The sequence below is a fragment of the Carettochelys insculpta genome, chromosome 1 (genome assembly GCF_033958435.1).
Source record: "Carettochelys insculpta isolate YL-2023 chromosome 1, ASM3395843v1, whole genome shotgun sequence".
In the NCBI taxonomy this organism is placed as follows: domain Eukaryota; kingdom Metazoa; phylum Chordata; order Testudines; family Carettochelyidae; genus Carettochelys; species Carettochelys insculpta.
Genome location: NC_134137.1, coordinates 284978931 through 285002296, shown reverse-complemented (window position 1 = coordinate 285002296; position 23366 = coordinate 284978931). Strand labels below are relative to the sequence as shown.

The window sequence follows — 23366 nt, the reverse complement described above, 5'->3', positions numbered from 1 at the left end:
CATGAAAATCTTTGCGGGAGAGGGAGATTTCGTCCGGACTTCTTCTTTAACCTGTCCAGGAATGATTTTTAAATAATGCTTGGCTATAATTAAGCTTAGATTCTTGCAGTTTCAAGGATGATCAAGACTAAATCATTTCTCTTCTTATGTGGGCCAACAACGGTCACTGCAGATTATCTATTACCCAGCTAGTTTAAATTGTTTAGCTAAGTACGGGATGTTGGGTGCTAAAGTCTTTTTCATGAACTTTGCTTAGTTAAACATATTAAACTAGCATGGGACAAATTTCCCATAACATACAGCCCAAATTGGATCTGGCCATGCTGGTCATTTGTCTGCTCTTTCTCTTCTCCTACTGCTTCCTGCATGCTGTACTCATTCAAATGCCACATTGTGTTTGTAGCAATACCGAAATAATCTGTAGCAGTACTAAAATAAATTACATAAAGAAAAATGGTTCAGTCTTCAATAGTTGAAGAAATTGTGCAAATTTCTCTTGCTATAATATTTGTGCTTCAAATTAACCTATTTCTCTTCTTCCACTCCACCCCCAAATAATCATTTTTGTCTATTTTCAGAGAATGGACCTTGGAGAATGTCTGAAGGTGCATGACCTGGCATTAAGAGCAGATTATGAAATTGCATCCAAAGAGCAAGACTTTTTCTTTGAGCTTGATGTATGTTTTTTCCTTCAAATATATTATTTTCATTACAACTGGTTATGCACAGTCAATAAATGTAATGTACTGAGTATAGTGAATGTAAACTTTGTCCACAAAACTGTAGATTTGAAGGGTAGGGCTCGTGCATTATTACAGTGATGGTTACCTAACTATTGCTATGCCTCCAATCTGCATTGCTAGTCTGTGACTAGAGATGAGTACTGTCTGCGGCTAGACAATTAAGTCTCCATGGCCATGTCTACACTAGCCCCAAACTTCGAAATGGCCACGCAAATGGCCATTTCGAAGTTTACTAATGAAGCGCTGAAATGCATATTCAGCGCTTGATTAGCATGCGGGCGGCCGCAGCACTTTGAAATTGATGCGCCTCGCCGCCGTGCGGCTCGTCCTGACAGAGCTACTTTTTGGAAGGACCCTGCCTACTTCGAAGCCCCCTTATTCCCATGAGCTGATGGGAATAAGGGGACTTCGAAGTAGGCGGAGTCCTTTCGAAAAGAAGCCCCGTTGGGCTGAGCTGCGCAGCAGCAAGGCGCATCAATTTCAAAGTGCCGCGGCTGGCCGCATGCTAATGAAGTGCTGAATATGCATTTCAGCGCTTCATTAGTAAACTTTGAAATGGCCATTTGCGTGGCCATTTTGAAGTTTGGGGCTAGTGTAGACGTAGCCCATATCTGCTATCTGTAACTCTGAACATCATCAGACCATTGCCACCAACTCCTGTCTCAGAACTGATTGTCTTTCATTACAGTGCACAAGTGGCTAATTACAAATTACTTATGAGGGAATTCTGCACGAGAGAACAAAAATTCTGTGTGCAGTATTTTAAATTTGTGCATATTTGTCAAAACACAGCATCATGCCAGTTTCAGTTATTTGGGAAATTTTATTTCAAAATACGTGTTATAAATGTGTCAGTAACAACACAGACAATGAAAAAGATTCAGGAAATTTTTTGGCATGTGGTTGAACTTCAGAATTACAAACACCAGAGTTACGAACTGACTGGTCAATCTCACCCTTTATTTGGAGCTAGAAGTGTGCAGTCAGGCAGCAACAAAGGATTTCCCTACTTCCAAAAGACCAATAGGACAGTATTGTGTTAAAGGTAAACAACTTAAAAATATATATATAAAATAAGAACTTGACATGGCAAGAAAATCACCTCTGCGCTTTTCATTTATAAAGGTGGCTAAAGCAGCATTTTTCTTCTGTCTAGTGAAGTTTCAAAGCAGTATTAAGGTCTATGTTCAGTTTTAAACTTTCAAAAGAACAGCTTAATATTTTGTTCAGAGTATAAAGCATTTCCAAATTAGAAACAACCACCATTCCTGAGATATTTGTAACTTTGAGGTTCTTTTGTATTAATACAAAACTTTGAGTAGTAATCTGTCTCCCATCCCAGTGGGTTCCTGCAACCTTGCCCCCATGTGTCCTTGCACCCCTTTCTCATTCAGGCCCCCGCAGTCCTTCTGAATCCCAGTCAGTGACACCCTCCTCAGCAGCAGTGCCTTGTGCCCTACTCTCTTTACCTCCCCCATACGTGCCTCCTCAGCTGGTTCTGTGAGCTGGACACTGAGGGGAAGGCAGCCTCAGCTCTCTCCCTATCAACTGTTAAGGCTAGTGAGTGGCCACCCTCTTTGGTTCCACAGCAAACCCTGATGTGCAAAAAGCACAACTGTAGCACCTCCCTGGTAGAATGCATTTTTTGTGAAGAAAAGATAAGATTTGGAAGGGTCGTGAATTCTGCTTGTGCACAGGACTGAGAGTTTCTTTAGGAGTAATATTTGTATGTTTGGAGGAGAGGCTTTAGGGTGCTACTCTTGTCCACAGAATCAAAAGTATATTTCTGTTTTGTATCTAGGGTGACAGATTATATACAGTAAAATTCTTTTAATCCGGCCTCTGGTGGTCCAGAAATCCTGATGGTTCTGCATCTCTAGTACCCTGAGATACGCAAGGGTTGCAGGAGGGGTGAAGAAGCTGGCTGTGCAATACTTCCCATTTTGCCTGCTCTCTCCACGTACAGGCATTACGATGCAAAGACCAGGACAGCCTCGGGCGCACAGGAACAGAGAGAGTGGGCACCTGCTGCTGGGTTACAAGTGCAGCCTCGGCCTGACCCAGCCTACGGTGCCCAGGTTCTACCCAGGCTCTGCCCCCTCAGCACGGAACACACCGGCCCCTCTCCCCTGCTCAGCATACTCTGATTGTGCAGCCTGTCCCCTTTTAACTGGCTCAGCCCCATGCACGCTGGGTGGGGCCTGGCTCTCTGGTGTCCGTTACCCCCATGGTGAAGCAGCCTGTGGAGCCACTGTCCCCAGCACCATGACACCAGCCTAGGGCACGCTAAGCTCTGCAGGCCTCTGGGGCCCCACTCATGGGGGGGTTGGCGGCAGGCAGGTGTGCCTGTTTTCCTCTGCCATTGGACATATGAGCAGCACTATAGAGCCTGCGCGAACGGTGAAGAAGCTGGGGATGCACAGGGGTAGTGAAGATGCAAGAGTGTGGGGTGGTGAGCTGTGACCATGTGGGGAGGGGACTTGAACTAGGGTGTGGGGTTATGGTGACATCCAGTAATCCGGAAAATTTAGTAATCTGGTACCTGTTCGGTTCCGGATGTGCTGGATTAAAGGAATTTTACTGTACCAGGATTAGTTATCTGTGCTTTGAATAGTCCTATTGTAAGATCCTAATTCCTTTTTATTCCATAGGAATAAAGGCATATTTGTACCCTTTGCTAAACTAATCCATGTTAATTAACTCTAAATATAGAATCCCCATGATGAAGCATTTTAGTTGAGGTATCAGAGGAATAGCTGTGTTAGCCTGTGTCCGCAAAAGCATCAAAAAGTCCTGTGGCACCTCCTAGACAAACAGATTTTTGGGAGTATAAGCTTCTGTGGGCAAAGACCTGCTTCATCAGATGCAAGTGAGGCAAACTCTCTAGGCTCTTCTCGGAGATGAACATGGATTAAAAAGATCCTTTTTTCCTAGTGACGAAGAGGACCTAAAATAAGTTTTATTAGGTACTTCCCACACACTCTCAACCATGGCTTTGACAAGGATTTTTTGTTTGTTGGTTTAATTGACTTTGTTCTGTCTGGTAGTGATAATCTTTTCATCTTTAGGCAATGGATCACCTGCAGTCATTCATTGCCGACTGTGACAGAAGAACTGAAGTGGCAAAGAAAAGACTAGCAGAAACTCAAGAAGAGATCAGTGCTGAAGTTGCAGCTAAAGTAAGCATTTACAACTGGCTTCTGACATACAGCTTAAGGGAATATATGTAATTGGGGTGATTTTTCCTTGATTGAAAAGCAGCCATGTGTGGGGACAGGGCGGCAGCTAGAAGTGGAGCTGGAGCAGATCTGAGGGGCTGGATAGTACTTTCTCCTGGCCCTTATGGAGCCTGGCCTTTATCTGCCATGCCCTTCTTGAATGTTCCTCCCCATCCTCCTAGAGGGAACACTCCACATAGTGGAGACCTCTGGTTTAGAGCGTGAGCCTACCCCACACTGACTCCACAGCAGTGACTTGCTGTTCTGCAGAGCTGGGCCTAGTATAACAGGGTTCAAAAAAGAACTAGAAAAATTCATGGACAAAAGCATTATTAGCCAGGATGGGAAAGCATGGTGTCCCTTGCCTCTGTTTGCAGAAGCTGGGAATGGGTAACAGGGCATGAATCATTTGATTCTCCTTCAAGTGCTCCGTGGATGCTCCACCTTAGGTGTGTCAGCATCGCCGTGCCCATGGGCCAAAGATTTTTGTAGCAATGCCGCTCAGCTGGCTGCCCACACACACAGAGCACAGGCTTGAGACTCCTGTGACAGCTACTGCACATGTAGGGGTTGCCTTTTACTTCAGTTCCTCTCTCTTTTTGTTGCTGGCTCTGGTTGTATTTCCCTCTCGTGCTCTGAGCCTTGAAAAACAGACAGCCAAACGATCAGTTGAGGTAAGAAGTCTTTAAACAGACTCTGTAAACATCAGACTTTGAAAGCTTTTAAAAAGAAACAAAACAAAACAAAGGAACTGACAACAAGGAGAGCTGCTGACAAGCAGCCTGGGCTCCACTTTAAAGATCTAATACATTCCTGCAACCCACGTGTGATTTGGGACCTGTGTTCTGAGAAACACTGACTAAAAGGAGAAGAGCAGGGAGATGACCTGGGCATCCACTCCCCCTCAGGAAACATCAGTCTCTGTGGTGGAGGATGCCATGAAAGTGATAACATCTTTTGCCAAGAATCTCAGTAGTTGAGAGAGTATGACCCGATAAGCTCGCTCATCTGATTTTGGTGACTGTAAAATTCCAGTCTCTTTCCAATCAGCACATGTATTTGATGGTAGAAATGGTTATATTAAAATATTAATTTTACAGACCTAATTATTCAACCAAGTAATGACCTTATTTTTGTATGGTTCAGGATTTCTGAACAAACTTAGCCTTGAAGTGGAGCATAACCAGAGACAAAGCAAGTAGAATGCAGGGAGCCCTTTCAGCAGCATGAGTCTTGTCATAAGAGCTATCATAAAAAACCCAAAGGCAGCAGTAGAAAAATCCTAACCTGAAAAATTGTTTACTTGTGAATATGCAGGTACAAAATATACTTGTTGGTGAATACAGGAAGGTGAATACACTACTTTTTATATAAAAATACGTGTGATTTACGTGTTTCCATTGACTCTACCTTGAAAAGTTCTTTCATATGGCATTGACTTCTGGATATTAATTCCAACAAGCACAGTCTATCTTCTCTTTGAAAACCAAATCTTACATACTTGAAATCCTGCTTGAGCTCCCCTTCTTTTTCCAAGGCTGAACGAGTTCATGAACTAAATGAAGAAATTGGGAAGCTGTTGGCCAAAGTAGAACAGCTGGGAGCTGATGGAAATGTGGAGGAGTCCCAGAAAGTCATGGATGAAGTGGAGAAAGCTAGGGCAAAGAAGAGAGAAGCAGAGGTAATTATATTGTATTTACAGCTGTGAATTCAATGACGCTTCATTCCACATGGTCTTTAGGAGATGAGACAGCATCTTTTAAAGCATATTTCTCTGAACATTTTGGTTCAGAATGCTTAATATGTATTGAAAGATTTTTAGCTGTATTTGTACTGGCCAAAATGGAAATAGTGTCTTTGACTTGAACTTTTACAAAAGAGGATTTTTTTTTTCTTCTAGAGGTGTGTATTTTATCACCTAAAATATTTTGGGCATTCAAAAAATAACACAAATTTTGTCAATTTCTAGTAAGTCATGAGAACTTCCTTAATTTTGGTTGAGGATATGAGACAACCAGTTATAAAACTAACTTTACGCAGAGTTAGATGTCCTATATCAGAATATTTTCACCACTAGTCCATTGTTCAGTCCACTGGGGAGGCTGCTGGTATTCCCAAGCAGTTGATAACATAAAACCTTTTTGGTATTCCTGCACTATTTTAAGTGTATTTATTTCCATGGGTGAAGTTTTTACTTAAGTTTGATCTGTGTTGGGCTTTGTAGTTTCTATGGAGATTGCATTCGATTCCATTGTTACACCAGTTGGTGGTGTGGTTAGTGCTGGTATGAAGACTAGTTTTAAGCCATATGCATTGAGTTGATAACAAGGCAAGCAGGTTTTCGCCAGAGTTCTCAAAAGGATCTTTTCACAGAGAGCTATTTCCATGTCAGATTTCTACTTTCTGTCTGAGTCATTTTTATGCTTGAACAGCTTAAAATAACTGCAATTTTTTTTAATGGAAGCTCAAGTGTGACTTTGTACCTTCTCCCAAATTTTGCTCAATTAAAAGGAACTCAAGACTGAACGATGTCTTTTCAGGGTGCTATTGGCATTGTAAACAGATTCACAATGGTAGTCAATGCAGTCGTCATACATACAGTGCTTGCTGCTAATATTTGATGGTTAATGTTGAATTCCTCCAAAGCAGCCTACTGTGGTATAAATATTAAGAACAGATCTGTCTTTTGTTTTTGTTGTTTTTTGTGGGGTGTTTTTGGTTTTGAAAGTACAATTTTCCATATCCCTATTTCTTGGAGTAAATGTCCAAAAATGTTACATTTTAAAATGAAATTTTTGTTTTGTTGGAGACATTTTATATATACCATCTATGGGTAAAATTAAAATTAATACTAAAGCAGATCTACATTTTACATTTAGAGTTACACTTGTAAATTATGTTGCTTCTTGTAAGAAGTCCTTGTGTGCATATTTTAATGGATCAAAGACTAGGAATCTCTTAATGTCTTTCTTCCAGGAAGTGTACAGGAATTCAATGCCTGCCTCCAGCTTTCAGCAGCAGAAGCTCCGTGTCTGTGAAGTGTGTTCTGCCTACCTTGGGCTTCATGATAATGACAGGAGACTTGCTGATCATTTTGGAGGAAAACTGCACTTAGGGTTTATCGAAATAAGGGAGAAACTTGAGGAGCTCAGGGTAAATCATTTATAACTTATTTTTCTTTCTCTTTTACTGACTACTTAGTGACTTGTGAGATGATTTTAGTGTAAAGTTTTTTTTTATCATGTTTGAATTTATTAATCTTGTATATTTATAACTTTTGAAGCAGGCCCATATTACAAGTTAGAGTGGGAAGGTAAAGGTGATAACAGAACAGTTATATAAAATGATCCAGGTCACTTGGTATAGTGGTTTCAAATGAAAAACCTACATTTTAATGCAGCCAAATGCAAGGTCATACATCTCAGAACAAAGAATGTAGGTCATACTTACAGAAGAAGGAACTGTATCCTGGACGGCATTGACACTGAAAACAGCTTGATGGTCGTGGTGGATAATGAACTGAACTCAGGTCGTCAGCATGGTCCTGTGATGGGGAGATGTAATGCGATTCTTGGCTTTAGAAGTCTGGGGGGAGTATTTAGTCAGCGCAGAGGTGATATTTCTTCACTGTTCAACATGTGCAGGACCATTACTGGAATATGGTTTCCAATTCTGGAGTCTGCTTCAGTAAGGTTGTTGAAATAGGGAACGTTATCCAGAAGAGATCTAGAAAAGTAACAAGAAGTCATGCTTTACTATGAGAAATGAAAGCAGCTTTGTCTATATAATGTATCCAAAAAAAGGCTGAGGCATATTGATCACAACCCCACTCTCTCCCAAAATATGTTGGTTTTAAAGAACTCTTCGATTTAGCAGACAAAGGCATAATAAGATCCAGTGACTGCAAGCTGGAGCTTGCATGCGGGTGTTTATTCTCTAGGGATGCACACTCTAGAGATAACAAGGAGTCCATTGTCATCCTGCTTTTCTGCACAGCCTGGCCTGGCAAAGCACCAAGGGGCCAGAAGTGCTCATTATGAACGTGTGCCGAGAATCAGTGCACCAGCAATCTGCCTGGATCCTTCCCATCCTTTCCTCAGCCGCCTTTTCCCTTGCCATTCAGCCTGTCCTAAGCTATGTTGGAACACTGGGTCTTGGGAACAGTGGCTTAGGGCTATAACCTGCCATTTTTGGCAACCCCTTTTGTTCCTCTTCAGTGATCTTTCTCCCAAACAGCTCCTCGTTCTGGGGTCAAGAGGCTCCTGGGCTTGGTGGCTGTGGAGGAGGTTCCTTGGGACGTGGAAGGAGGAGGATTCTCTGCGTGCTACTTCTTATTCCCAAAGGCCTAAGGGGGGGCCTCAGACCCATTCTGGACGTATGTGATCTCAAGAAGTTGAAGTTCTGCATGCTCTCCCTGGCCGCCATCATCATCAACACCAGTCTAATGCATAGAGGTTATTGGAGCAGTTCTCAACTTCATGTGGGCCAAGACCTTGGATCACCACATCAGTTCTTAGGAGGTTCCTCTGCAAGACTGCAGAAACCATGTGGCTTGGGGAGAGACTTCTCCCTGCTTCAGCCCTAAGCCCCTACACAGGGCGTAATCAGAAGCTGTGCAGTCTCACGCTTAGCAGGAGCATAGACCATGGCTCACAGGTCCCCACTTCGAGCCCTTAGCTTCCTGTTTCCTCTTTTTTTTTCCTATCCTGGAAGGTCTCTTTCCTAGTTTATTTAACTTGGGGCTCATTGAGTGTCTGAAATCAGAGCACAGACATATACATCCTTCTACAAGGAGATGATCCAGCTGCATCTCAGACAATTATGGTCTGAAGTTGAAGAGGGAGACGTGTAGGTTAGATATTAGGAAAACCTACTTCACGGGGAGGGTGGTGAAGCATTGGAACGTGTTTCCTAGAGAGGTGGTGGATTCTCCATCCCTCAAGGTTTTTAAGTCCCAGCTTGACAAGGTTTTGGCTGGGATGACTTGGTGGGGGTTGATCCTGCTTGAAGCAATGAACTGGACTAAATGACCTTCTGACGTCCCTTCCAGCCCTGTGATTCTGTCTCCACCTGGCTTTTCTAGGCAAGGTCATTTTTCCAATTCCATACTAGTCAAGACATACTTCCTCGTCTTTATCCAAAGACTTGTGACAGATAAAGAATGCAGGTTGGAAATGCTGGATGTCAGTCAGGCACTAGGCTTCTACATAAAGAGAACAAAGCCATGCTGTAAGTCACCGCATTTATTTGCTCTTGTCATAGGATGAAAGGCTGTTGGGTGTTTGCCCAGAGATCATCACCTGGGATCACAGCTTGTATCTGCTACTGTTAGAAGCTAGCAAAGGTGCCCCTGCTGCCAGTTAGTGACAGCTGATCTGATTAGGGCATAGGCATCCTTGGCAGCCTTCCCTTTGCTCAGATGCCGATCCAATAAATCAGTCAGACTGTGACCTGGTCTTCTGTCCGCACATTTGCTTCACACTGTGCTCTGACCTATCAAGCTCAAAATTATGCTGGCTTCAGCAGAGGAGTTCTACAGTCTGCAAGTCTGAAGTCAGAGTCCATCTCCTAGGATTCTGCTCTTTAGTCACCTAGCATGCAAGCGATAAGAGCAAGCACTTGAAGAAAAACTGTTACCTGCGTTTATAGCTTGTTCAGGATCTGTTGCTCATGTCCATTCCGTTAACTGTCTCCTATCCCTCCTTTGGAGTTGTCAGCAAGAAGGAACTGATGGCGTAGGGCTGGCAGGGCTTGATGTATCTCAATGTATTAGTAAATGCCACAGCTGGTCCTACAGATACCTGTAAGTTAAAAATCTCCAATGACTGCACATAGGGGCACACATGCCTGCAGAATGGAATGGAGGTGAGCAGCACATCTCAAAGAACAGCAGTTACAATCGATGTTTTTATTTTAATTATAAGCAAGTTGCCATCCTTGTACAAGGAGTTACTTGACATCAAAACTATAAGAAATTACATACTTGATTCTTTTTTCCACCAACTGAAAAAATTGTCCCTGGATAATTCCAAATTCACAAAGTTACCTCATGTATCAGAGGGGTAGCCGTGTTAGTCTGGATCTGTAGACCAACGAAGGGTCCTGTGGCACCTTATAGACTAACAGAAAAGTTTAGAGCATGAGCTTTCGTGAGTTAACTCACTTCTTCAGATCCAGCATCTGAAGAAGTGAGTTAACTCACGAAAGCTCATGCTCTAAACTTTTCTGTTAGTCTATAAGGTGCCACGGGACCCTTCGTTGCTCTAAAGTTACCTCATGTAATCTTTGAAACGTGCCATTTATCCCCTCCCCTACAAAAAAAAAAAAAGGCAGGGGGGAGCAAACTACCTCTTTTTCCTCAAATTCTTCTCTGAGATCCGATCAGGCTGGTCTAGGACATTTCCACATCTCAGAAGACCTTTTATAAAGAGATCAGTCTTTCATTTATCCCCAGATGGTGTAAAGACGTGGCTTTTTTTGAATACCTGGGTGAAGTGAGTTCCATACCTAAGGGCCCTCTGCTGAGAGGTCCCTGTCCCTAGCTGTAATGAGTTCAACTTACATACTAGTCATTTTAAGGCATTCTTTCTGTGATTGCAACCATCATGTTCGCAGTGTGGAGACAAGTAGTCTCAGAATTAGCATGCAGTAGCTCATTCAGTATTTTTGATGTAGACAGAAACCTTGCTTATCTTCTAGTGTAAATGAAGGAAGCTCAGTTCCTAGCTCTTCTTGTTCTGTTTTACCATCTATTGGCCAAAGTATGACAGAATTAGTTTGGAAACCCTTGCGTTGAAATCCTGACTCACTGCCTTTGAACTGCCATGAAGAATTTTGAAGGAGTATAGTTCTACCACTTGCTGGTCTTTGTGTTGACACCTCTCTTCTTTGTGGCTCTCTTGTAATAATAGCCACTTTCTAAACAAAGTAAGTCAAATACAATGCTGAGAGAATGAAAAGGGCGGTGGGCATATTACATGCACAAGAAGTGTGAAAGAACCAAATGTTAACTCTTCAGATGACTTTGTATCATATTTCAGCTGAAGATCTGAGTCTGACGTATTGAAAGTATCTTTATTTTTTTAGAGGGTTGTGGCTGATAAACAGGAAAAACGAAACCAGGAACGCCTGAAACGCAGAGAAGAGAGGGAAAGAGAAGAAAGGGAGAAGCTAAGGAGGTAGAGTTCTGCGCTCTTCTTGGCAGCATACATTAAATAGCCATTTTAGAATCTATTTACACTATATTTTTGTACGTGTCCATCTTCATGCTTAGTGGCAGAACAGACTGCATTGGCTGAACATGAATGGAAAGTTATTTCTACTTGACTGCTCTTCTCAAGCCTATAACTCCTTGTTTCTAGTAGAATACTTTTTCTGTATAACAACAAGAAGTCTTGTGGCTGCTTATCAACTAACAGATATTTTGGAGCATAAGGTTTCATGGGCAAAGACCCACTTCATCAAATGTGGTTTTTGCCCACAAAAGCTTATGCTCCAGAATATCTGTTAGTCTATAAGGTGCCACAGGACGACTTGTTGTTCTCGAAGATACAGACTAACACGGCTGCCTCTCTGATATTTTTCTGTGTAAGTAATGGATATAACTTGGTGAGTATACACGTGAGCAAATATTGACTTTTCGGTATGATTTCAGACCTATTATCAGAGAAAATTACAAGTAAATTACACATTAGTTGTCACCTAGGGAAAATACCTAGCATAGATTAAAAAGTACCAGCAGTACTCAAACCCAACCTAAAAAGAGGTTGACCATCTGATTTGAGTGCCCTTGAATATTCTCAGTGAAATATGCAATCACTGTTTCTAGAAATTCACATGTAGACTTATTCAAGCTGCTGTTTATTTGTATGATATTGTGGATTTAAGTCCAGAAAAACTTTCTACAACAACATTGATGAGCTCACATCTCAGCTGTTAAATCCACATATACTAAGGTGCTCCATTCATCAGAAGACTTTTCCTTATCTCTCTAAGGCTGCGTCTACACGTGCACGCTACTTCGAAGTAGCGGCAGTAACTTCGAAATAGCGCCCGTCACGTCTACACGTGTTGGGCGCTATTTCGAAGTTGAAATCGACGTTAGGCGGCGAGACGTCGAAGTCGCTAACCCCATGAGCGGATGGGAATAGCGCCCTACTTCGACGTTCAACATCGAAGTAGGGACGTGTAGACGATCCGCGTCCCGCAACATCGAAATAGCGGGGTCCTCCATGGCGGCCATCAGCTGGGGGGTTGAGAGATACTCTCTCTCCAGCCCTTGCAGGGCTCTGTGGTCACCGTGGGCAGCAGCCCTTAGCCCAGGGCTTCTGGCTGCTGCTGCTGCAGCTGGGGGTCCGTGCTGCATATACAGGGTCTGCAACTAGTTGTTGGCTCTGTGTATCTTGCACTGTTTAATGAAAGTGTGTCTGGGAGGGGCCCTTTAAGGGAGCGGCTTGCTGTTGAGTCCGCCCCGTGACCCTGTCTGCAGCTGTGCCTGGCTCCCTTATTTCGATGTGTGCTACTTTGCCGTGTAGACGTTCCCTCGTTGTGCCTATTTCGATGTTGGGCTGAGCAACGTCGAAGTGGAACATCGACGTTGCCAGCCCTGGAGGACGTGTAGACGTTATTCATCGAAATAGCCTATTTCGATGTCGCAACATCGAAATAAGCTATTTCGAAGTTGGGTGCACGTGTAGACGTAGCCTAAGGTCAAGAGTTTAAATAGGGCATTTAGGGGCCTGCTCAAGGGAGCTGACAGCCTAGCCTCTACAGACCTCTGGGCAGGAAGGGGCAAAGCTCAGAACTCTGGGAAGGGGACAGGGCTGAGGAAGCCAACCCTCATCACCATGCAGAGTGTACCATGGCATACCTCCTCCCCACCCCAATCCCTTAGCACTCTGGCAGTGATTTAAAGGGCCTGGGGCGCTGACTACTGGTTCTTGGAATTGCCAGGCCCACAGCAACAGCCTCATGTCAGTGGGCCTATGCTTGCTATATTTGATGAATTACTGTCACAGAAGACCCCTTGGACATGTTCCCTGGTGTGTGGATCAGGCTACTGACACACTCCTCCTTCCTCCCTGGGGCTCCTATCCTGCTGAGCCAGATCCTCTGGTTTCCCACAGCCAAGGTACAGAGTTTGCGTTACCACCCTTCTGCACAACAGTGCAGACACTGATTTACTTCAGCTCTGAGCGGGTTGAGTTCTAAGGCAAAGTACCCAGGATCCCCTAAAAGGATCAAACTCCCAAATCAGTCTCTGTGCAAAAATTAGAAAAAAAAAAAGAGAGAGGAAAGCGGCATTTAAACAGATCATTGTGGCCTAGGAAGTCTTTCTGTAAAGAGGCTAATTCACCGAAGGTGAGCCCCCTTTATCAATGAAAGGGAGATATGCACAGTGTTGTCCTTCTGTCTCCCCAGGTAATAATTACTTACACTGGGCTTGATTATAAGCAAAAGGTTTTATTAAGCAAAAACATTAGGATTTAAGTGGTTGGAAGCGAAAACAGACTGATTAAAGTCGTTACAAAAATTAAATGAGAAGAAAACTCATAGCTAGTTCTAACTTTCCTAAGAGACTTTTACAGCATACAGATTCTTACCCTAAAGAGGTGTTCTTGTGTCAGGTTAAATTTTCAAACCAGAGCTATTCTTTTCCTCTTACTTGGGTAAACAGTCTTTTACAGTTTTGTTTCTTCTTAGGGTATATCAAGCAAATTCAAAAGTAGGCTGAAGACTAAAGGCACCTGGTAGCTTCCTATTGCTTAAATAGAATGTCCCAGAGGGCAGGAAACTTTTGTTCTCCTATGCCCCCTCTTAAGGGAAAAACGCTGGCTCAAAGTGGCTCTCAATACTGGATGGTATGGTCTCATCTTTCTAGCACCAACCACTTTTAGACTTGCAGGATAAACAAGATTGTGTACAAATAATTAAGTTGATCGATCAGTCTTTAGCATTGGAGAACATCAGTAATGGCAGCCATTAGCACATTTAAAACTGTACAGTCTTACATGTAATATTTCTAACTTCAGATGGATACATGCATCAAAATAGAATATACAGATCCAGCAGATAGTTACGTTCAAATTGATAGATTACATATGACACTTCGTCCTAAGCATCTCCAAGTGAGGCATGTCTGTATTCACAAGCCAGTTTTCATAAAGCATGGGGTTGGGAGTCAGTCACACTATACTCAAAGAAAAAAGACAAGCATTTAAACAGATCTTTGTAGCGTGGAAAATCTTAATGAAAAGAGACTAACTCACATTTTGAAAGGGACTTTATCTTACCAGTTTCAGAGAATTAAAAATGTTATAAGTAATTAATTAGCTTGTTCTCATTGTAATGTTCTGCATTTTCTAATTGTGACCTGTAATAAAAACTGATTGCCGTTTTCCATTTGTTTCAGGTCCAGATCCCATAGCAAGAATCCCAGAAGGTATATAAGCTACAGGAGCAGGACTCTAGCAGTGAAGCCAGCTTTTTAAAAGCTAAACCCTTTACATTTCATTATTAAGCATTTGGGCTACAGCATTGTAGATTAGCAGTAAAGCACCATTGATACTGGCCATTCTCTACAGATTTATACTGCACTCATCTCTGTGGTAATGGACTGTGTATGCACAAGTGTTCACCTGTGGCTACCACAATATGGGTTTTTGTCCTGTAGTAGTTGTTAGAACGTATCAAAAGGCTCAGCTGCTTGCAAGTTAATGGTCCAGGTCCTTAAGATACTTGTGCTTTTAGATCCAGAGGTCCCATGGATAATCCATCTGGAGCTTTCACTACTTAGGAAATGTATTGTGCCTATTAAGCATCAGTTGAAAGCCATTAGTTTGTACTGTTGTGTTTATCTATAAGAGAGAATTTTATAACAATAAAACTTCAGGGGTGTTTGAAAGCCTGCAGGTATAGGCTAATTTTAATGACCCTAAACATGGATCTGTTTCAGTGGAGCACATCAGGACTTCAAATAGAAAGCTTCATAGACAGAACTGCACCGTAAACTGCCTCCCAGAGGCTGATTGTCACTGCATCTTTGACAACATCAGCATTCTGTAATTTTAGCTGTTTGTTAAATAGATGCTGCCAAATAGACACCTGGAAGTGGAGTTAGTAAAGCTCCAACGACATAATGTCTTTCCCGTCATCTGCACTAAATTTGGTTGGACTAGTCACAAGGAACTCTGGTGGATTTCCCATTTTCCTTCTTCAGGACTGTCTCTGTAGAATTATGTAATAGCTGTGATTATTGGAGCCTGATCTCTGCACAGACCCTCTATTATGTGTAGAGCACTAAATTGCATTTATAGAGCAGCTGGATAACTACCTCGTTCACCATAAGTCCTTTCTTTGTTTTCAGATCCAGGTCCCGAGATCGCCGCAGGCACAGGTCTCGCTCCGCCTCCCGGGAACGAAAAAGAAGAACTCGCTCCAAATCCCGTGAGAAACGCCACCGTCACAAATCTCGCTCCAGCAGCCGCAGCAGGAGCCACAGCCACCAGAGAAGCAGGCATAGTTCCAGGGACAGGAGCAGAGAGCGCAAAAAAAGGTGAATGTTTGCCTACTGAGAGCAGTAGTTTCGCATTCCCTGATACACTGGTCAGAAAATGGTTGTAACTGGTTCTGAACACTCAGGGTAGAAATGTAGTTGTTTATCAAGGATGTGTAGTAGTTTTAAACACATTATTTTAGCATGGGCAGTGATACAGAAATAGGGTAACTGCTGTGACAAAATTCAATATACATTTATCAAATTGTGAACCCTGTGCTGCACTGTGAGGTGAACATAAGCTTGAACATCCCTGAAGATAACCTATTGTATTGCATTCCAGATAGGTGTCCTGCCTGGGAAAATTCCTCAATACCTTGGTGAACTACCGTTGCTGAAATCCATCTGTTGCAATTGTATTATTATAGCTCCTCGGAGTCTTAGTTATGGACTAGGGACCCCATTGTGCAAGGCATTATCCAAACACAGAACAGCTTCTTCCTCAGAGAGCATAGTCTGGTATACAACAAGAGACAACAGATGGTTACAGGCAGACAGAAATACAAGGAAACAGTGAGGTAGTATTGGTTGGCTTGACAGGCAAATAGTCTCAGCAGATGAGTACCCAAATAATGATTAGGTTTTTCTGCTGCCAAAGGAGTGCTCTGCAAAGGGTTGGGAACGAGGAGGTGCAGTTAGTTTTGAAGAAATTTATGGGGAGCTCCTCCCAAACATGTAGGTGAAAGCACAGAGATGCCTATTACAATATTTAATATGTGGGAGATGGAGGCTGTCAACTTGTGAGGCTCAGCATCTCATTTTCTAATGAGAGATGATAGATATGATGGTGATAGATGGTCCTTAAAAGTGAATACAAACAAATTACATGCAACGTGGTAGAGAACAGTCAACCAGTGTAAGCTTGCAAAGAATATGGTTGAAGCAGCTGGCTAGAAAACCGATCTTTGCAGCAGTATTCTGAATAGCTCGTCAAGGTAAACGGCATTTTCAAGAGCAAAGAAAATGTTTCAATAATTGGGTCAGAAGATGGGCACTTGGGTGAGAGTCTGAACTTTTCGATGGATAAGAAAGGCAATGTTACAGGTGCGCAAAAAAATCTGCAAAACATAGACTTGGCCTAGATGTGAGGACCTTAAAGAGAGGTCTGAATGAGAAATGCCCAGGTTATAAGCCTGACTGACAGGATTGTGGTAGTGTTCAGAGAGATCAAGAAAGGGAGGCCGTGGGAAAGTCCTGGAGAAAGATTAGGAGCTCTGGTTTTGCTATGTTGGCTTGAGCTGATAGACATGCTCCAGATGTTAGAGAGATGTGATTAGATTGTAGTTTGTAAAGGAGACCCTATGAATCATCAATATAATGATAGTAGAACAATTTATGTTTGCAATGAGGTTAGACAGTAGGTGTAAAGAGAGAAGAGAGGGCACAAAGGAGTCGTGGAATCTTCTCAGGTGGTGAGAGGTGATGGTAGTTATTAGAGGTGTAGAAGAGGCAAGTCAGGAGAGGGAGTTATATGAGCCGGGGAGGGCATGGTTTCAGAAAGTGTAGTGTGGTCAGTGGTGTTGCAAAGGACTCAGAGGTCAAGCAGGAGACTGGAGTAGTGATTCTGAGCTTTAGGAGGAAAAGGTCATAAGAGAGAAGTTAGACTATGTCTATACTTGGCAGAGTAAGTTGACTGCAGATATGCAGTTGTAACTCCAGGAATTAGATAGCTAGAATCAACTTATCTGCACTCTGCTAACTTGACTGTCCCTACCTGGTGTACTTCATGCATCCAGTCATGTTATGATCTCACAGGTGCCTGACTACCTGCTAGCCTGACTGTTAATTCCATAAGATTGCAGGCTTCTTCAGCTGCTTACCTAATACAAGCCACTATTCAGGGCATCTGCTGAGTGGCAGCTTGGTCATCAGTGCACATGTTCTCAATGCACTGTGCCATCACCCAGCAGGCTAGAGATGATACCAACTTTGGCCGTACAGTGTTGCACTTAACCTGTCCTTGAATGCTAAGTCCATCTCCTATATAACTGCTTGCGAGTCACTTAAATTGGAACAGACACATGCAGGCACTAAAATTAAAAAACAAAGGTTTACTGACCTTTCTGTTACTATTGTTCTTTGAGATGCATTGCACATGTCCATTCCAAAACCCACTGTAAGTACCTTCTCACAATAGTCTGTTGGTAAGAAGAAATAGGGAAGGTGGATTGCCAGGGCCCTTTAAGTCCCTTGGTGCAGGTATAGAGCCAACCTGATGGATACCACTAGGAGAAAAAATTCTGGAAGCTGTCCTCAGGGCATGGACGCATCTGAACTGGAATGAATATGTGCAACTCATTTAAAAAAAACAAGGGAGTTTGATCACATCTGTTCACTCTATGCAGAGCTAATGTTTGAGTGTTCTGTTGTCTGTTTACGTATAATTTCTCAACCAACCTTCTTTCAGATTGCACTACTTGCTAATCTCGTACAAATGAGTGCGCAGAAAAAAATGAAGGTTATTTACCTGTAACCAGAATTCTTCTGGATGAGTCTCTGCATATTCACACGCACTCATCCCTCAAATTCATTTCGTCCCCCTGCAATATCCCAGGTTAAGAATTCACAAATTTGTGCACAGAGCCAGAGAACAGTTAGGGCTGGTTTCTCTTTCCACCTTCAGAACCTTCCAGGATGGGTTGAGGGTTGAATGACCCCCAGCAAATGCTACTTTCTAGAAGGTACTGAAAGCTCACAGCACAGATGCCATGATTCTCGTGAGTGTGACTATGCAGGGACTCATCTCAAGGAAGTCCAGCTGCAGGTAAGTAACCTTCTTCATTTCCTTGCTTTCGTGGCCCAAGAAGGCTTGAGTTAGCAGTCACTCTCAGCTTGTGGCTAGGTGGGGTTCTGGGGAGTGTGTAAGCAACTGGGGTGTGAGGTGCACAGTAGGGGTCAGACCTTGATTTTGGGGGTCTAAGGCTTCTGGTGGCATCCCAGGTCTGGGTGTCACAGTATCTTGAGTCGTAAGAGAGACAGCCGTGCTACTCTATATATTATCAAAACAAAAAAGCAGTCAAGTAGCACTTCAAAGACTAACAAAATAAATTATTAGGCGAGCTTTTGTGGACAGACCCACTTCTGTGCCATCACCCAGCAGGCTGAAGAAGTGTGTCTGTCCCATGAAAGCTCACCTAATAAATTATTTTGTTAGTCTTTAAAGTGCTACTTGACTGCTTTTTTGTTTTGATAGTATCCTGAGTGTATCTGTAGTCCTAAGCTGGAGACAGTAACTAGATTATACTCAGACCCAGTTGATTTAGAAACAGAATGAGATGTGATGATTGGATCCACTCATAAAAGAATGACCATACAGAGTGTTAACTGAGCCAGGTTGTTTCAAGTCTTATTACTTCTTAGTTACAGAGAGTAACTCAGACTGTCTGGTTACTTCTATATGGCCCTCCACATGAAGGGTTCAGGAGGTTTTTTAAAAATATTTTAAGCTTCACAAGACTACTGTGTTACAGGTGAGGGAATTGAGGCTGTGATTTCTACAAGCTCATAAAAACAGTTTGCATCAAAACCGGAACGGATTGTAGATCGTACTTAGTCTTGTCCTTTGAAGAATTCAGATATTTAAGACAACTCAATATCTTTCCATTAGTGGAGAGGGGGCAGCCTCCTAGTTTTAAGTACCCAGAATTTCTTGACCACTATAATTTTCCTTTACAGTTTATTTTTTTGAAGCTTCAGTGGTACTGTCACTTAGGGTGTGTCTACATGGGCACAAATCTTTGAAATAGCATTTCGAAGATTACTAATGAGGCGCTGAATATTCAATTCAGCGCCTCACTAGCATTAGGTTGCTTCCAGCCATGGTGCTTTGAAAGCGTGCGGCTTGGCGTGGCTACACGGGGGTCCTTTCGAAAAGGACCCCTGTGTAGCCGCGCTGAGCCACGCGCTTTCGAAAGCGGTGCTTTTTGAAGCACCGTGTGATGAGGCGCTGAATATTCAGTTCAGTGCCTCATTAGTAATATTCAAAATATGGCTATTTTGAAGATTTGTGCCCATGTAGAGACAGCCTTAAAGAGCCTTTTCATCTGTAGAGTCGAAGTATTTTAGAAAGAAAAGTACTAACCCCATTATAAAGGACTGGGAATCTGTGACATGGATTTGTACTTGATTAAAGCTGTACTGGAAAACTGCTGTGGCTCTTTCTGGCATAGCACTTGGAAGTTCAAATAGTCATCTGACACCTAGCTAAAATGACTCAACTACTTATTTTCATGAGAGGTCAAATGAATAAAACAACTCTGGAATACAAACCAAACTGTTCTTGAGAGAACATTCCAAAAACGAGAAGACTTCAGTAGTTTGCTTTTTGTTCATTTAAAAGAAAGACAAGAAAAGATGTTCAGATTCATTTTAAAATTGCTCTTTGATCAGTCTCAAACGGCCTGACGAGTCTCCTTGAACAAGAGACCATGCATCAGAAATTTCAGGCAGAAAATTTTGAGGAAAATTTCAAAGGAAGGTGTCAAAATCAGGATTAATGAGAAGAAAGTTGCAACCGTAAGCTTAGTAGTAGGCATCCTTCGATCCCAAGGGATCATGGGTTTGCGCCCCAGTTGGACTGATTCGAGCAGCGTCTCCTGTGGCTGTGCAATCCAATCCGAGAGCGGCAGTCCTTTCTGCACTGTAAGCAGCAGTAGGCAGATGTTGCTCTAGTATCACGGGCACAGATCTTCCGGAGGGTTCTCCTGTCTTCTGCTTCCTTCACCAAGGAAGTTTCATACATAGCAAGAGCTTCCTTTACTTCCTGTTTCCAGGCATGCCTGTCTGAGGTGAGCGAATGCCAGGTGTTCACACTGATAGAGAGAGCGCTGAGGACATGCTTGCGTGTGTCCTGGTAGCACAGTTTAGGTTGCCCTCTCGGCCTCTTTCCAGATGCCAGTTTGCCGAAGAGGAGGTCCTTCAGTATTTGGTCATGCGTGCGACATGGCCCAGCCAGCGCATATGCCTCTGCTTGAGAAGGGTGAACATGGAGGTGGTGCCTGCCCTCTCAAGCACTGCGCTGTTGGGGACCTTGTCCTGCCATGAGATACCGTATTGGGGACCTTGCTTAGCTCCCTAATAAATGTACTTCAAAATGCTGTCTCTGCTGTTTTGAAATTGGAAACACGGATGTGTCTCTTGATGGCTTCTCATATGTCTGTCTATATTGAGCCAAACTGGGGTCTGTTTGCTAAGTATAAATACAGAATTTTAACTCAACATGTTTGTGGCAGCAATAGATTGCTGTGTAATTTAGGTTCTCAAATGTATTGCACTTTTCAGAGCATCAAAAGAAAGATCTTCCAGAGACAAAGAACGGTCAAGAGATCATGACAGAGCATCACGTGACAAAGAGCGGAGCTCAAGAGAGAGGTCGCCCCGTGATAACAAAGACAGGAAACGTTCATATGAAAGTGCTAATGGCCAATCAGAAGACAGGAGGAGCTCAGAGGAGCGTGAAGCAGGGGAAATATAACTGCTGTACATTCCCCAGACCCTCTAACTTCCTATGGAGTTACATACTATGGTTTAGTTTACAGTTGTTCAAAGGGACACCAGTGAACAGTTCCAGAAACTGATCCAACTAGGGTAGTTGTACAGTATATCAAAGTGGTTATAACTAAGTCTGAATTGAACCCCTTCACTTGATGATGCCTAAAGCTGTGTCCTTGACTTCAACCAAGCTGTAAAACTTTTCTGAACAATTTCTCTTTATCCAGAATGAAAGGCTTTTGTTTTTTTTGTTTTTTTAAATGTACCAAGATGCAGATCTCAATGTTTTACTCTCCTTTTCAAAACAAGTTAAACAGTGAACAAATTATATTGTCCTATTTGTCTGGGTTTCTCTCAAACCTTTATAAAAGTCTCTTATTCTGTTCCAGTCAAAACAGTAGGGTTTTGAAGGCCTTTTTTTAAGAGGGTGGGTGGGTTCTAAACTTTTATTCTAAATTTGTTTCCCAGGGATGGTATGGGAACCTAGGAGTTGGTTACAATCAGAGAATTTAGACTGTCATGTGCCAGAGAAAGCTGAAATGTCATTTTACAGTGCCTGTTTAGACTGGGGAATTGAACAGCTGTTGCATTACATCTTTTTTAATTTTTACTGAAATTTTGAAATCAAAGCCAGTCCCATCTCTCTGTACCATTTGATTGGTATATGTTCAGTATATTTGGGTTTTTTCCATAAGGACTTTTTCTGCTTTTTCTTGTGGGATGTAAACTGTACATCCTTAATTGTAAAAATAAATAAAAGTTTGAAAAGTAAACTGCATAGTCTTTCAAGATCAATATGGTTGTTATTTGTCTATGTTCTTTAGTAGGTCAGTTATACAAAAAGAAGCAGTACAGTGCTTTGTCATTTGAAGGAAAATGTTTTAAATACACAATTCTACTCCTGGAAGTTCTTTCAGATGAGACATAAAACAGACCATGAGTACTCTGAGGTTATGAAGACACACAGATTCTTACAATCAGCGTCCTGGACGTTACCAATACATACCTTTTTTAGCAGCTTCAAGTTGGAAAAGTTAGTTTCTACTTCTCCTAAAAATGAGGATTATGTTGTTGACACGATTATTATCTATGTTCCACCCCAGAGGCAGCTTCATGTCATTAGCATGCGTATGATTTTTTTAAAAACGGATCCTTTTGGGATCTTGCACAATGAAAGGTGCTTTAGAAACATAAGTTTTGTTGTTGTTTGAATTTCAGCATCCTTGAATTTCACAGTGATAGTGATGTACTGTAGCTTGAAAAAGTAGTACATCGTGTTCTTTGTGCCTTCAGGTAAGGGCATGTGTGAGCCCTTGCAATGCAGACATATAGTATATCTTTGCCCCCTCATACCATTTGGCTGTTACTGCCTGTATTTCTTTTTCACTAGGTTACTGTACCATTCATTTTGTACTCCAGTCCTGCAGTGGGCAGCAAATTTGCTCAGTCCTAACCAGGTGTAGCTCAAGCAGCATTTTAGAATAGGCTAGACAGTATGAGCAGGACACATTCACACTTAAACTATATGTGTGCGTTTAAAGATACTCACAAAGAACTGAAATTGTTTTTGTACCCTGTGTGGAACATTCCATCCTTTTGTGGTCAATGACTTCAAGAACTTACAAAGTGTTGCAGCAGTTTGGTGGACAGTTTTTAAAATGCCACGAAACCATTCTTAAATCTAGAGAATACAGTTCATCCATCAGGAACATTTCATAAAATGTGCATATATTGCAAAGTGCACTGTAAATACAGATCACCAACATCTGGTCCTCTAGCACAAAAATCTACCTGTCCTTAAATCTTTGCTAAAGAATGGCATTATTGGTAATGACATATCACCCAAATAAGAGTTTGAATAGCATCTTATAAAGTACCACTCCACTTCCACCTTATGTCCTTTGCTTCTGAAATGTTTTCTTACAAGGCTGAGAGAACCTTCCGGCTTCATGGTTTCTGGAGACTGAATTAATTCTTATGTCACTGATTTTTATCTTGCAGTAGTTGTTTAATGTAACAACATTTTATCTGCTCCAAACCATCACTAGCAGAATCCAATGGAAAGGTTACATTATGCAAAAGATTCTTATGGGACAGGTAAGAAGGTGATTGAATGCAGACTTCTTCCTTGTTTATGGGCTTTACTATGGAGTTCATTATAGTACGTGAGCCCCTCACACACACTAATGGATTTATCCTTGTAACAACCCTGTGACGTAGGGTAGGTATATCCAATTTGCTGCACAGGACCATAGGGTAAAAGGGGGAGATGCTTTGAGTGCTGTCCACAGGGGTGCTCAACAGTAGGTGTTGGGCTTGCACAGAGCCGCAGAATGGAGACTTTTCCAAGCAGCACTGAGT

General features: G+C 42.3%; 1 protein-coding gene across 4 annotated transcripts in view; it reads left to right on the top strand.

Moving 5' to 3' along the window:
- The window catches only part of LOC142021549 (putative RNA-binding protein Luc7-like 2), a 66089-nt gene extending 44311 nt beyond the window's left edge, over nt 1–21778 (top strand). For all 4 annotated transcript variants that reach the window (XM_075010533.1, XM_075010512.1, XM_075010504.1 and 1 more), the window contains 8 exons: nt 579–677; nt 3812–3922; nt 5499–5642; nt 6938–7114; nt 11048–11139; nt 14373–14402; nt 15327–15515; nt 20796–21778. In XM_075010533.1, the coding sequence (XP_074866634.1) occupies nt 579–677; nt 3812–3922; nt 5499–5642; nt 6938–7114; nt 11048–11139; nt 14373–14402; nt 15327–15515; nt 20796–20988 (1035 nt within the window). In that variant the 3' untranslated portion in view covers nt 20989–21778. The remainder of the gene's footprint in view (nt 1–578; nt 678–3811; nt 3923–5498; nt 5643–6937; nt 7115–11047; nt 11140–14372; nt 14403–15326; nt 15516–20795) is intronic.
- Nucleotides 21779–23366: the final 1588 nt, after the last annotated feature.